At 41.1% G+C, this 16,686-nt stretch overlaps 1 protein-coding gene across 1 annotated transcript in view; it reads left to right on the forward strand.

The window, feature by feature from the left end:
- The window catches only part of LOC306745501 (uncharacterized protein), a gene marked incomplete at its 5' end in the record, with an annotated part of 107,669 nt that overhangs the window by 71,243 nt on the left and 19,740 nt on the right, over nt 1-16,686 (forward strand). Inside the window, 2 exons of the mRNA XM_079228304.1 lie at nt 5,554-5,598; nt 9,822-9,856. Coding sequence (XP_079084430.1) covers nt 5,554-5,598; nt 9,822-9,856 — 80 coding nt within the window. The remainder of the gene's footprint in view (nt 1-5,553; nt 5,599-9,821; nt 9,857-16,686) is intronic.

The following is a 16,686-nucleotide window of genomic DNA, read 5'->3' on the forward strand; positions in this document are numbered from 1 at the left end:
ATTTGCTGAACTTACAACAGTCATTGCAAATATACCCATTTTATTTGTATTGCCTATAAACATGATCTTGAACTGATGATGTCTCAGAAGAAGAAAATGATACAGATGTTTCCATCTGCTTTTTATCAGTGGTTGGTATTGACAGTACTTTTGAAGCAGCACCTCCACTCCCAAATCCCAAATTGGTCTATTTGGAGTGTTGTTGGAGTGTCATAAGTGCTATAGTAAGAGGTATGTTGGAGTGTTGTTGGAGTATCATAAGTGCTTGCTCATAAGAAGTGTTGGAGCGCTCTGTGATCTAATTGACCCTCATCACACATTCAAGCCCAATTTATGCAATTTCCATAATTCGTTGGTTGAGTCTGGTGCAAAAAGTGAAAAAGAAAACCTGATGTTTGACACTATGGGATAATTTAAACACAGTGCATACATGTGGTGCTGATCTTTATTAAATCTACATTGCTAACACAAGAAGATTTGATGGGATGTGGTTGGTTTACAAGTAACTGCTCTTTCCTGTTTGATTCTGGTTATCTGATCGCACCCACTGTGAGACTCTATGGGTATGAACCCTTTCTGAGCCACTGAACCCGGGCTGACCTCGGGCAGGAGAGACGCAGGGCAGCTGGAGAATGAATCACCGCCATGTGAATCACATCCGTTGTCTTTTTCTCTTTCTGTTGCTGTTTACATCCACAGCATGTGTCCCCCATCTTATTGGAGCGAAAGTTTGACAAACATGGGGGAAGTGCTGACAGATTAGGAGACGGTTAGGAAGTAATAGTTCGGACAAGGAAGCTTCACAGCTGGGCTGAACGAAGGGAATCCTCACAATCATATCTCAGACCAGTAAACTATTTAAATGATAGCAATTGACTTGGACATCTCATTATGAGCCAAGAGATTCCGTCTTTGACAAATAGTAAATCAAATCACTTTATAAATTTAAACAAATGCTGTATCTCTATAATGAATATTTCTGAGCCACAATCTTAGATTATGTCTTGTCAGAATCTCTCCAATTATATAATAAAATGCATTTTTAGTCAAAACTTGGCCATATCTATTTCTATGTCTGTCTTGTGAGCATAAACTATATGAGATTGTGATTAAGAGCAAATCTCTAGTTCCCTCTTTGTCTGTATGTGTGGGTGCCTTTATACAGACATACAGATACCACTTCCTTTCTAATTAAAGGAGATTAGAGGGAAATCTGCAACTAGGATTTAAAAAATATGCCATGGAGACACATTGCCTCAAGTTGACATGGAAGCAAGAAGTTAACCTTCACTACTTACACCCTTCCTCCCCACACCCCCATCCCACCTTTCTCTTCCTTTCCTGTTAAATTAAATGTCCCCCTGTTGCAGGAGTATTGGGGGTGTATATAGTGGAGAGGAGGGTGGGTAGATGGATGGATTAAGTCCTGTGGTCGTGCATACGGAGTATCACATTCTGCTATTTTCATTTGGCTCTTTATTGCTCCCAGTTGCTGGGTTAAACAAAATGGGGCCTAAAAGAAGAGAGAGGAGGAGGGGGCTGCTCCACCAACCCTGCGCTTTGTTCCCTGGTAGCACTTTGTTTGCGAGAAATGTCACAGTAGCTTAATCAAGTCGAGCCAACGGCTACGAGAAACAGACAGAGCAGATGGAATATGGAAGGATGTGTGCGTCAAGAGACCAAAGGTGGCGTACATGTAGGGAGCATATTGGCGTGCATTTGGTAACTTTTCACTGTTGCTCTAAATGTTTATATTGTGAGTTTGTGCATACTGTTTTTAGCATACAGACTTACTTGCACCAGGGAAAGTGCTGATGTTGAAATTGCTTGTCATTCTTCAGTCTAGAACATCCCATGTAAAGACTAACAAAGAACTCTAGGCAGAGATCCAGATGTTTGTTTCTCTCAGTCTCAGGTATTTGACATTTTCACACACAGATAAACACACTTATAGTCCTGAGGGGACGGTTGGCCTGCTAGCTGGCTCCCAGTCAAACTTTGGACCGCATGTTTTTCCAAACACAGAGAAGAAGTTTAGGGTTAACTTGAGATACAACACTTCAGGCGAACAAGTGCATGCAGTCATCCACAAGTTCAAACGCGTGTGTGTGTGTGTGTGTGTGTGTGTGTGTGTGTGTGTGTGTGTGCGCGTGTGTGTCTCTCTGTTTCCAGGGAACTCTTCACAACATGGGTGAACTGAGCATGCATGAGTTCAGCGCTGTTTGTGTGTCCCTCAAAAAGATCTATTGTATGCAAAGGAAGAAGTTTCCTTTCCTAACTGTCTTTGTAGAGGTCCATCTTTCTTTCTCTTGGAGTTTTTCAGCACCCGTAAGAGTGAAGGACGACCTCCTCCTTCAGCAGTTTTCCTCCCATCTCTGCAGGCACTTTTTTGTGTGCATCTGTTAACTCACTCTTTGGCATCCTCCCGTCTGCTTTACATAATGTAAACCAAAATATCACCTAGAAAAATGGAGCTTTGTTTTTATCTTTGAGGTGTGCAACCTTTCTTTTGACGTTGATAACCTTTGACCTCTAAGAGAAGAAGAGCAAGGAAGTCTAATTATGATAAAGCATAATATTGTGTCAAGTAAAACATGATCCATGATCTCTCTAACTTGCACACTATTCTATTTATGTGTGCTTGTGTGGCATTTTCTGACCATGGTATGCCGCAACATAGCCTTCAGGAAGTCAAGACTGATACCTAAGTCATGTCATGTATCTGCACATGTATGTGTTGTTGTGTTTGTTTGTCTGTATCTCAGTGGGTATCTGCTCTCTCCTGAAATAGGAATCTGAACTACTTCCACACATGTATACACACACACACACACACACACACACACACACACACACACACACACACACACACACACACACACACACACACATATACGCTCTGCTCTCCAATGCTGCTGTTTTTCACATTAATTCCTCCAGTCAGTGCAGTCCTACATCAGCTTGTCATCGCCCCCCTCCGCTCAAGACCAATCCCTCTCCCACGTTTCAGTCACTCTGACGCCCGCTCCTCCAGCATTTGGCGACCGACCTGTCAACACGCCGACCGCTGCCTTTTATGTTTCAAATAAAGGTACAGCAGACATGGCCCCCAATGACCCGTATCGTATAATGCATATCCCTGCTTGAGGAGGGACTTCAAATGGCCAACGACCATGTTGTACACAGGTTTTTAAAGGATTGTGAAGCCATCCATCCATTCTCACTGACTCCCTTCATTTTTTTTTATGTCTCCACCATTTTTCATCCTGGACCCTCCTGTCATTTTTAACTGCAGTATATCTCCTTCTCTGTCCCTGCAGTTTCATTTTTCTATCCCCACTGTCTTTTCTCCCCATCCCCAACGAATCACAAGCATTAATGTCCTCTTTCAGGAAAGTTTAATTTTATTTTTTCCTCTTACACATTCCTCTCCCCCCTCTTCCATCTTGTCCTCCCCATCTCCCTCCCTCCAGCCCTGGAGAAAAGCTCTGGCCCTCTCTGCAGAGGCCTCGGCCCCGAGTCGAACAACTCCGGGCTGCCGTTTATAGCTGCGGGGGCTGAATGTGTGGAAGTAGAGCCCACTATTGGATATGCAGACTATTAATATAAATGCTGCGGCTGGCAGAGTGTGCGTCTGTATGTTTGCTGGCGTCTGTGGCTGAGGTTTGAAGGTGTAGAGGTGTTAAATGATTAAAATTGTTCAGAAATACATTTTAAATGAGTCAGCAAGTGCACAGCTGTACTCATTCTCCGTTATTACATGTTGAATTGTTTCTTCTTGTTGCCATCAAAGTCTGGCAGCAGCTACTATGGCAAACTGAATCAGATAAAGAAATAGAAGGAACTGTTTTCAGGTGAAAATCTGGTTCAGTGGTATACTGTGGCCAATCTTCAACTCGACACAGGTTAACTCTTTTTTTTATGCTATTTCTTAAATCCTTAAATTCCAAAGTAATTGATAGCGTATTGCTGCTGCATGAAGGAGGGAAAGAAGGATGAAAGAGGGAGAGGTGGACGGTAGAGGGAGGTGGAGGAGCATGATTGAGCTCTCTTTGAAAGGGTTGGCAGAGTCAGGAAGTGATTAGGCCACTACAACAACTCCAATAATGACAATAGGGAAAACATGTCTGCAGCCACAACCATTTAAAATCAGGAACAGTACCCAGTATGGTTCCTATTTCAGTGAGTTATATGAGATGGGGAGGGGGCACATGGAAAGAAATAGAAGAAGTAAGGTGTTACTACCTACAGGAGGGTTTCAGGCCCTGGAGAATGTTGAGTTACTTATGTTTTACCTCTCAAGCTTTCATGCCTCACATATATTTTACAATGACTATAGTGGCACCTAAATTATTACACATTGTTCAAAACAATGGGTCTTTGTCTTCCTTGCATTTCACTCAAAAGTTGACAAAAGCAAGCTGCTCAATTCTGGCAGGCGACCGTGGATTTTGCTATCTGAAATGACGACAGACATCTTTCATTAGTTTTATGTTGTTTGATAACCCCTGCTGACTGGTCTTAAATATTAAGGATATCATGCCAAATAACTAAGTTAAAGAGTTAAGTCCCAGACAAAAAAAGTTAATATTACAACCTTATAATCCATGAAGAAGATAAGTAAATAACAGATCTGAATTTTCTTATACAGCAGGATAAAGCAGCATGAGAAGGGACAATTTAAGACCTGTTTTATTCTGACTGTTAAAATGCATGAAAACATAAACATGAACAAGCAACACAAATCAATGTGATGGTTAATACTTATAAGATAATAAATACTGAAAAAAACCCATGATGACCCTCCAATGTATCCCTCTTGCAGCAGCACCATGCACACAGCTTCAACGTGGACAAATCCACAGCTTGGCCTGCTGTGCCTCGTTCCAGTTGTTGACCTAAAGGGGAACAGGGGACAATCTTTCTGAGACTGAGCAGAACCTGTGCTTTTTTGGGGGGGGTTTCGTCAGTTGCACCATCTCTTAAAACAATACTTCTGTTAACTGACAAATCAGACACTGACGCAGAGCTGTGGCGGTGTAGAAATGATTCATGGCCTTGCAGCAGCATGAGGTCTGAGACTCAGACTCCGGCCACATCATCTCCTGGTTTCCCTACAGGCCTTCTGCTATTCTTCACAACTTTACCAGACTTCTCCATCCACAGTAGACATCCTTTTAGCGGAAAGGTTATGGTACCATCTGCATCACTGCAGGGTCAGAGAAAGAGAGGAATGGGTCTAATGAACCTGATGTTCAGCCAGAATGTGAATCAGTCTTCAATACGCCTGAAGGTCCAGGTCGTTCCGTTCAGTCTGACATAAAACCGTACATTTGGTTCTTTGTTGTCACTTTGTTTTGGTTGCTGGCATCTGAATCTTTCCTTCCGTCACTTTAGCACTGATATTTCTGTACTGTGCCAGCTCACACAAAGTTAATGCCAGGCCAAACATGACCTCCAGCAGTGAAACAGCAAGTGATGCTCGCTTGTTCTCTACTCATCCGCGCAGTGCTGATTTGGGGGATTTACTGCTCTTTCTGTGTGTTTTCACAGGGCCTCCAGGAAAGCGTGGAAGGATGGGAAGAAGAGGGGAAGCTGGTAAGTGACGCTCGCCACCTGCTTTGTTTGTTTATATCTCCTATTCTCTGTTTTCTTAGAAGACTCTTCCTCTCCCTCCTCTGTCTCACTTGCTCCCTCTCTCCGTCACATGGGTGACCGGATGAGTTCGAGGGCTGTTAAAAGCAGCGACCCTCGAGTCGGGCCGAGGGATGATGGGCTACAGTTGGGCCTTCTCCCTGTCCCTCCCTATTTGCGCCGACACAGCGCTAACCTCAGCCATGTGGTTGCACTAACTTTGCCCAGATGTCAGCCGGTCTCGCTGAGCGGTAGCAGCTGCAGTAGTGAGGGCCTAATGAGATTCTCCCTTGCCAGCATCACTACCCGCCATTATTCTGTTGCTTTGTCTTTCCTGCCAGACCGTAAAACACTCATCGAGGAAAGCAAAACGGTGCAGAGACAAAGACATAACTCCTGTTACTCAAAAGGCCGTCATGACGGATAGAGCGGATGTTCTTTGAGTTTGAGTCACCCTCATTTTTTATGTTGACTCCACCTAATTGTGGCGCGACACTGTTAGATGATTTGATCAAAACCTGCAGGACTGTAGTTGTTCTGCAGGATATGTGTCAGGTGGGAACACTTCCAGTCTGGTTGTGATTCATTGTTGTGGATATTTAGGAGATGAGATCTTCCTGTGAAGATGTTGTGAAAGCTCACTCGTAACTTTTATTGCTCTACTTACTTACACCAAGATACTTTCTGAGGTTAACTCACTCTGTCAAAGCAATACAATATATTTAAAATGAATTCTCGCAAGCTGTTTTAGCGCCTGGATTTACTGGAATGTGGCTCTCAGTGGCAATCAGTATTGTGTCCTACTGAAGACATAAATCTTTAATTACAGACCACTAATATGTAGTTCCATTTCAAAAAGTGGCACTTTTGTTTTTTAGCAAACATTACTCAAGCAGAAATTACAATTGTTTTTGTAGGGTGGCAGGACAATGTATGTGGGGGTGACCCAGTGCAACATTGTTGCACAATTATGTGTTTTTAGACAACAGTGGCTTTGGTATTTTCATGAGATTTCTTGACAACAAGAAACAGGATACCACCAGACTTCCCCTTTAACTCCCCATATCCTCTTAATTAGTCAACCCATTAGAAATCCCTCTGAGGTGTGCGATTCTATCCAGCGATCACCAGGACATGACTGTTTTAATCAGGGTGGTGTGTTTTTTCGAGGATTATTATTATTACGGGAAGGCTCGCCTTTGAGGTTTCTCCCAAAACGGGACATCCATGGACTGATCGTTATTTATTGAAGGATGGTCTGCATCTGAATGTGTGGTTCTGTTTAGGTCATGTCTCTTGTTGTTTACTTTTGGGTCCTCACATTGCAGCCTGGGTTATATTGTGCGGAGGTAGGTGGCACCGAGCGGCTGTTGCGCCATCCTCTAGCTGATGACTTTGGGACGACGTTTTACAAGACCAGACAAGGTTTTTCCCGTTCTCTCAGAATAACAAATCAAAGTGGAGAATAGAAACAGAAACACAAACTTGAATAACAGGAAAGAGAGCAGACAGAGCAGTTAAGCGTCTGTCGCCGTGTCTCCTGCATCAACCCTCACTATTTCATTCTTCAGTTTGCTCTTTTATTTGGTTTCTCTTTTGTTTACCTCTCTCTCTCTCTCTCTCTCTCTCTCTCTGATTCCCTGTCTCTTTCTGTCTCATAAGTCTCCACACTCACACACACACACACACCTGTCTCAAGTTCAGTGGTTAAAGCCGCTCACTGCGGCTCTCCAACTAGTGTGTGTTTGTTTATCTAACTGTCCGGCCCATGGGGTCCTTGTACCGGCGTCTAGACGCAGCGACATGTGATTGACTTGGTCTTCATGCCTCATAACCCTCAACACCTCTCTCTTCTTTCCCTTTCACGTCTCGCCCCAACCACCTTTCTATTACTCTTATCCCCAAAAATGCTTTTTCAATCAGCGAACTTCAAGGCTCACATAAATTCTGGTCACGTTAGCACAACTTTTTATATGTTGAAATAGTAACACAACACCACAAATAGCCCATTTCCCCCCAGAGGAGGTCTGTTTTCAATCTGGCTAAGTTTATGTAGATGTTTGGTGTTGCATCCACGCTGATGAGCTGTGTTGTACCAGGACTGCAGTGGTGGCATAGCTCCAAATTCTGCCATGGACTGTAATTGTATTAACAATCAGCATCATAAGTTTTGAATTTTGTTTAGAATTTAGATCAGATGCACATGAACCAATCTCTTATATAGAATATTTCAATGACAAAATGATATTTTCACTTTGTAGGGGTTTGGGTGGTTTATTAGTACCCTCAGCCTTGAGCTTTTAAGAGTGTTTTTTTATAAGAATATTACATTAAGACCAGGAAGAACGAGTGGAATCTTTTGATCATTACTGTTGTTTTTAGTTAGGCTAAGTAAGAAAAGCAGAATGTACATTTTGCTGCTGAGGCTCAACATCAGAGAATTTCAATCAGATTTGAAAGACTGCCCCGGAGAAATCTCGGAGACATCTTTTTTTATACTTTAAAGGGGCACTTGCCAGCATAACCCGACCTTTTCACTGCCTGTTTGTCCTCCATATGGTACGCCCATATCTTCTTAGGAAACAAAGTCTTGACATGACTTCATGTCCTAATGCAAAACATGGCCCATTATCCAGAAGTCTGTTTATCATAACGGGTTCACCACAAACTCCATTTGCAGCAGCTCTAATGAGCTTGTTCTGTACCATATTTAGGTGGTTAATTACAGTCATCATCTAACAAACCACATTGCCTTCGAAGTTTTTTTGTTGTTCACCACTTTTCCGAGGAATTGATTGCTGTACAAACCAAAGGTTACCATAACTCTCACATGCTGTGCTTCGTGTGTCGGATGTAGAGAATTGATTTACTAATGCCTGATTTCTCTTTTTGTGTTGCAGGAATGCCTGTAAGTACAATTTCATCTCATCCAGGTAGTATTACAATCAACTTGTGAGTTATTGACCATAGAGCTGTTACAGTTACACTCCTTTCATACTCACATACACACACTAGTATACATTCTATCCTTTAGTATACAAACTATGGGTTTTCATTCACAGCAGTAAAACATGAACACACAGACACACAAAGGGTCACATAGTCACTCACACATTTGCTTCCACAAAGCGCCGCAACAAATGGACCACCTAGGGAGTGGTGTGTGTGTGTGTGTGTGTGAGTGTGTGTGTGTGTGTGTGTGTGTGTGTGTGTGTGTGTGTGTGTGTGTGTGTGTGTGTGTGTGTGTGTGTGTATGTGTGTGTACGCATGTGTACGTGTGTGTTTCACGTATTGCGACGTATTCTCCTCTGTGGGACTATCACTCCTGCTGACAGTCACTCACACACAGCAAATTAAACACACACATATTCAAAGACATGTACCAACTGGAGAGTGTTGTTGTCTTCATTTTAAAATTAAATGATATTACTTACCTGTGTGGGAAAAGTGACCATTTTCAGATTTTTATTTATTTATTTGAATTGATTTGGTCACATATGCCACAGGACTGATATGCATATGCATTCAGAGAAAAGTGTCTGTACAGTTGGTTTACACTAAGTGTGCATGAAGCAATGCATTATTTATTTTCCTGAAAACACCCAAAATATAACCTCTACCACATAAAGGCGAAAAGAAGGTGTGGTAATGCGGAGTCACCCGTTTATCCACAAAGTAACAATCTGTCATAACAATTTGTTTGATTCAAGTTTATCAACTTGAAGCCACCAAAACTAACTCAAATGTCGATGGCAATTTGTTTTCTAACTACACAAGCATACAAAAATCCAATATGTGCTCATGTTTGTAAGCAGATGTAAAGTTTAAAAGTTGCACTATAAACATATTGTACTGTGAAGTTAAGCTTGCACTCAATCTTACTTAATTCCAGCTTCAAATGTATATAGTCATTGAGTTCTTTCATAACAAACCAGTAAAAACTGAAACATGATCCTGTTAACTATTTAATACTTAAGAATAAAGTGTACCAGGTCGTGTGAACTTGATTAGTGTATTTTCAGTATATATATATATATATGTATATATATATATATATATATATATATATATATATATATATATATATATATATATATATATATATATATATATATATATATACATATATATACAGCTGTTGGTTTCTGTTCTAACCTGTCTCGATGCTTCATGCTTTAATCTCTAACCTCACCAGGGCAAGGCTGGACGGGATGGATACCCGGTAAATTTGATTTGTTATTCATCCTGTCACTTTTCAATTCACCCAATCACATCTCCATTTCTCTTCCTTTTGTCTCAATGGATTTATCATAAATTTCCCTGCAGCTTCAACTTCAGCTTTGTTTTTTCCTCTCTGCACTTTTTGAAGAAATTACATTTACTCGAATCGTTGCCCGTTTCCTTGCCTCTTCATGCTTCCTTCAACATTTGCTCCTCACTGGTGATGCATGCTGCCCCATGACTGATAAGTCACTCAAATACAGTTGCATTTAAACACAATACAGTTATATTTAAGCACAAACAGACACATAGACTGCCCATCTTAACTAATTGACTCAAGGCATTAAAAAGTGCACATTTAGCGCACGTGTGACAATGAGTAAACATGGAGGTCAGTAAACATGAATACAGATCTTGTGAAGATGTCATCTATAAACATAAACCACAAAGTGTAAACCTTACCAATGAAAATGTAAAACATTCATCCACAAGGCACAAATTATGGTCTTCAGCTTGGGTTTACTAATGTTTGAACAAATTCAGAGAAGATGCACCTTGTTGTCCCGAAGGGATGATTTTGCTTTGACAATATATAGAGACAAAGACAACAGCGGTACAGATATTACACATGCCCTGAGAGATCAAACAAAATATGAATAGAAATCAGGAAAGAATCATAAACCACATAATAAATGATCATGCATAATACATGAAAAGAAAATTAAATAACTGTGCACATCCATGGCTTCTGAATGCGAAACAGATCCCTGTTTTCCACAGTGGTGGAATGTAACTTTACTGAGATGCTGTACTAGTATAATTTTGAGACATTTAAGTACCTTCAGTATTTTCACTTTATATTACTTTCCACTTCTACTTCCCCATTTCAAAGGAAAATATTTTACTCATTGATTTGATAGCTTTAGTCTCCAATTTACTTTGATGATTTAAGATTTCAACTAATGAAGTAGCATATCTTTTTCAAAGGACAGGTATCCATCAGTATATAAAGTAATAAAGATTAGTCTCACCTTCATCAGCTGCAACATTAAGGGATGTAATGCATCAATAATTGCAATCCATTGATGTAATATATACAGTATATTACTCTGAAATGCATCCTGATACTTACAGTAAGTGCAGGACTTTCACTTGTAAGCGAGTATTTTTGCTACTTTTACTGAAGTAAAAGATCTGACTACTTCTTTCACCACTGGATTTCCACCAGTGATGCATCCTGTAGACTGAGATTCAGTTACTGTGTTATCCAGAGATACTGTGGCCTCTTGTGGCCAGTTAGACTCCTGACTTTCCCCACATGCTGCTCATGGCTCTGTTGCTGCTTTTTGGTGTAGCCGTCGTCAAATTTTCATCATCTGATACAGAAACACCTTCATCATTCAAGAGCTCGGGTTGCATGAGCAGATGGACTCCTCAGAACTGGACGTCTGCATGGTGTGCAGTTCACATGAAACATTAGCATGTGCAGGCTCCAAATGTGAGCGTGTTACATGTCCGGTGAGACACTCTGTCCCGCTATCGTGTGACCCCGGTGTTGTGTTCCACGCCATCTTGTTGGTTGTGTCGTTGTCTTACTGGGAATTTTGGGAAGTTCAATACCCATGGGGCTCGCTGCCAGTCAGATTCCCAGTCTGCCTGGCACTGCTCGGCCCTCCTGACGGGAAACGCCTGCTGCTAATTACACACAGGTGGGCCGAGCGCACAAAGAAGGGTGTTCACGTTTGTATTTGTTTGCCTGTGACTCTTTATGTCGTTGTCACTGTCTTTATTAGAAATCACAAAGTTGTGGCACATGCTGCTTTTCACTTTAAAACATCTGCTTATTTAAATGATGTCATGTGCGGTGTATAATCTGGGTAATCCTTCCAGGTGTAGTCACCATAATGCAATCAATCTGCATAGTCCTAAGTATAAGAGGCAGCCTCCTGTTATGATGCCGAGATGTGGGTATGACGACTAAAGAAGCTGTATGAAGTTACAGTGAAAAAACTGTAGATTAATCATAATGGCAATAAACATGGACAGTCCATTATTTCATTTTAGCAGCAGAGATTATCATGTTTCAAACACTGAAGTATAAAGAGGAACATTCTTCCAGTTGGGTCGCAGTGTTTGTGTATCTGTGTCCATATGTGCAGATGTGATTGAACGCCATCCAACCGCCCATAGTTTATGTAGATCTCTGTAACAAATGCCAGAACTGTAAGTGGTCAGTGGTCTGTGTGTGATATGTTTTCTCACCAATAACTTCTCTCCCATGGACTGCTCATATGGAGAGGCCATGCGCACATCAACACAAATAAGTCAAGTCAGTTCCCGGAGGGCAGCGCTGTGCGTACTTGTATTGTGCAGTAACTTTTCTTTCTTTCTTTATTTTTCCATTGTTAAAACAAACAATGAGATCGCTTTCCAGCACTTTTCCCTCGCAATCACTCTTTCATTGACATACTGTACACAATAACACATACCAGTACAAACATAGCAGCAGTGGTGGAAAGTAACTAAGTACATTTACTCAAGTAATGTGCAAGTTTATAGGTTATTTTATACATTACTTATTTCCATTTTCTGCTACTTCATACTGTGTTTGAGAGGCAAATACTGTACTGTTGTCCTCCACTACATTTATTTGACAACTTTAGATTTTTCTTTATTGAGATTTATGATTCAAAATATAATCAATAAATCATGTTGTGTCCTTATAAAGACTTAATTAATCCCTGCTATCCATAAGTATATAAAGTAGTTTGGCCACCTTTACCGGCCGTATCATTAAAATTATGTACACATCAATGCATCAATAACTATTGTCATCCATTGGTATCATATTATTTGGAAATGAGCCATTTTACATAATGTTTATGTTTACTTTTGGTACAAAATTATTTTGAAGTAAAAATGTTTATTGCATGACGAAGAGTATTTCCATACTATGTAGGATTACTACTTTTACTTGAGTAAAATATCTGAATACTTCTTCCCCCATGGACCAATTGTCATATAAACTATGTGCATAATGGTGTGCATGTTTACCAGCGTGTGAGTGTGCATGTTCTGCTCCTCATTCAGACAGCATACACATGTCTAACAGTCGTTAGGTTCATCAGACTAATGCATGCAGCAGTCCACTTCCATTGAAGCATTAGTTATGTGATAAACAGTGTTAATGGCATGGGGCCTGTGTGTATCTCAAGCATAACGCCATAAGTGTGTGTGTGTGTGTGTGTGTGTGTGTGTGTGTGTGTGTGTGTGTGTGTTTGTGCGTGCTGATGTATGTTTTTTCTCCGCATGTGATCCCTCTCACTTCTTCCTCTCATAAATCACAGGCGAGGGGTTTGAGTTTCAGAAATAAGCCTTCCCACTGTCAAACAATCAAAGTCAGGAAGGCTGACAGAACAGTGCAGAGGGGTAAACACACACCAGTTGATTCTTATTTGAATGTCCAGCCACTGGCGTGTTTATACAAAAGTGCCAGTCTGTGACAGACAGCGGCCCTCGCTCAGCAGAAACAGGCCAAGGCCTCTATTGTTCAGCCTTCCAGGCCGCTGAGTGCAGATTAAAGCCAGACAGTCACCCGACAACATGTCAGTAATTTTCTGTCCCAAACACACAGCATTCTGGTATGCTTTATTGTGCTCTTTGGTTCTGGATGCTGCCACTATTTTGTTTAGCAAATGTAAAATGTAATGTACCACTTCTGTGAGCCCTGGCTTAGAGTGGAGCTCTATCCTTGTGGCAACATGAAAGTAAATAGAGAGGAGGGACTGAAAGATATTCACCAGAGGGTTGGGGGATCACTGCGAGAGAGGAAAAGATAATGGTATCAAAGGAGGAAAGTAGAACCAGGGGAGTGGAAAGGGTTCTCTCGCTCTCACCATCTTCCTTAATTTTGATGGCACGTAATTAAACTCATTGAGTCTAATGTGTGCGACACATTACCATGTGTGTTTCTAGCTGAGACGTCTGCTCTGATGTGCAGACACCGAGTTTTCAAGCAGCATCCTCAGCAATTACACCGTGCTGGATAATTACCAGTCTGCATGCACCATAGGGAGTACAATAAAGACAGCAGAGACACCCCTCGCCATGTTTCATTGGGATTAAGACACACACACGTATGAGCATGCACACACACACATACACAAACATAGACCCAGACATATGCCCCCCTGCAGGCCAAGTTATTTTCCAGAAATGTGTTTAAAAGCCATCTAATTGGGGGGAATGCTGAGTCAAAACCTGTTTCATTTTGTATCTACTGAGGGACGCTGCAGGACAAGATGGCGATGTAGACTAGATATACACATAAAGCCCCACGTACATGAAAAAAAGGGTCTTAATTTCCCCCACATTCGCTTAATAATCTGGGGCCTATTTTTTTTTATTTTTATCAACATTAAGCTCCTTTCTTTTTTTTATATGTTACTCTATCCGTCCTTATATTCGGTGACCTGATCCATTTGTTGTTTTAGACTGAGAGATTTTACTAATGGCTTTTTTGGTTTCGGCCTGTTCTATTATATATATATTTTCCCGCTATCTGTTGCTGATTTAAGTAAGGCTCATACATTTTAAAGTATCTCATCTAAACAGTTATAGAAGCGCTTCCTAGACTTCTGTATTGTTAGTTGAAATATTCCTCCAGGTAGCTGATTCTGGGTCTTATTTTATTCCATCTTGAATACCTGTAAAGTAAGTATGCTCATAGTTACAGTATCTACTATATACTTCTGAAGCTAATGCAAACTGTCAGCTGCCAGATATTAGATGCAGGATTCTTCTGTTGAGAAAAAAAACCCTCTTTTGCAAACAGACACACACAGCTATAGTACCTTCTGTTCACAGGCCACTGTGTGGCTTGTTAGCAGCCATAAATCAGTCTGGTTTTGCTCCGGTTCAGACTTTGCAGCAGCCGATGACCTCACCGTATACACCTCGTCTACTCATCCTGACGAGTCTTGAAGGAGCTGGGCCCTTATAAACACTGCCAGATGCAGAGATATCACTGCATACAAACACACACACACACACACACACACACACACACATACATGCATAGATCCAGAGACATGGACACAAATACCTGGGAAAGCTCACTGTGACATTTGAAGGCTCACACCTGCATGCTTGACATGATGAACACAGTGTGCTGCATTTAATAGAGTGGTGCAACTACGAGCTGTTCTGTTCTGTGTGTATAATCCAGCATTACATCCTTACTCTTCACAACTTTAGACAGTCAGGGTGAAATTATTGCCGTCCAATTGGTCCCAGTCATTTGTTCCACCGCCAACGCAGCCACCTACTACAGATTTCACAAGGGGCCCTATATCAAAAAGACATCCGGAGCCTCAAAGGCATTTTGCTGAACTTCTTATAACCCTCTTTTATACAGTGAAGCCAGTTACATTTTTGAAGAGAGTTTATAGCCATAGCCGTCACATTACAAGACTAAAGAGGGGCAGCAAATGATCACATGAACTATTATTAAGAGCAGCTCCAAATCATTGCCTCCTTGCTGCTTCTCCTCTTCCCTCCATCCTTATGTGCCCACTGTCCATCCATCAATGCAGGCAGCGATGGCACTGTGGTAGGTTTTCACTACAAGATGGATAGCACCCACGGGGCCAGTAAATCAGGGAGAGGAAGAGAAAAGCCCAATTAATGAAAGCCATCCAAGGACAGAGATGACAATTGTTAATGATGGTTTCCAGTCTGCAGAGCCACCAGAACTGTGAGCGGTTGTGCAACTCAGCGACTCAAAGGATCCTGTAAAAAACTGTTAGCTTAACTTTGAGTGCGGCTATTAAGGAGGAAGTCAACATTAGCCTTTACTACATACATCACGTTTAAGTGTTTTAGGAAAGTTTGATCCAACCATTCCTTTATGTAGGGATCTAAAGGTTTGTGCCTTTGAACTGAGTGTTGCTTTGCAGAGGAGGTTCAATGACTGCTCGACTGTTTTTATAGAGGTAAACAAAGTGGACAACTCCAACTGCTGTTTCAGCACTTGGGTGAGGTTGGATGGGGGCTTTAAACGTACTTAACTGCCTGCCGGATCATCTTATCGCCACAAACACACAAAGATACGGTAGATGTGGGGTTGCGTGAAAGAGTATTACAGCTGGACCAAATCCACGCCGAGTCTATTATGTTGGACACCACACTCTAAATCTTAGAATAATTACAAGCCACCTGGAAACATCTTATTATTTGAGTCTTGCTTGTGCACACACACACACACACACACACACACACACACACACACACACACACACACGCACAGTTCAAATGGGGCAGTATGTACATCGGACATTTGTATAAAAAGTTCTTAATTTTCCTACTTTTTCATCAAATATTTGCAGCTGTTTTCTCTCCGTCGTTTACAAACACGCGTTTTACTGTCCTCCCTTGAAACGTTTGTCTTGCCAAATCCATTTAACTGTTTTTCCTAACTGAAGATCACTTACATTGTTTCCCTAGATATATGGAGATAAGACTCAGACATTAACAATACTAATAAATAAAAGCCAGTATATGATACTTTGGAGGAAGGAGACAATGTTGTCAGTGGATTTAAAACAAATGGTGTCTTAATCATGTTCTTTGCTCAGACTAATAGACATTTTCGGAAGGATTAGATTAACATTTCTGGAAATTAATGTGTTTATTGTTTTTCTTAAAGTAAGATGAGAAGGTTGATAACAGTCTGATATCTGTACAAAGTGTACTAATCAACACATTATATCTCGTCTTTTTAAAATGTACAAAAGCTGAAGAGTAAAAATGATAAGTGGTGGTTTACCTAGA

This window comes from Taurulus bubalis, assembly GCF_910589615.1.
Source record: "Taurulus bubalis genome assembly, chromosome: 13".
Classification (NCBI taxonomy): Eukaryota; Metazoa; Chordata; class Actinopteri; order Perciformes; family Cottidae; genus Taurulus; species Taurulus bubalis.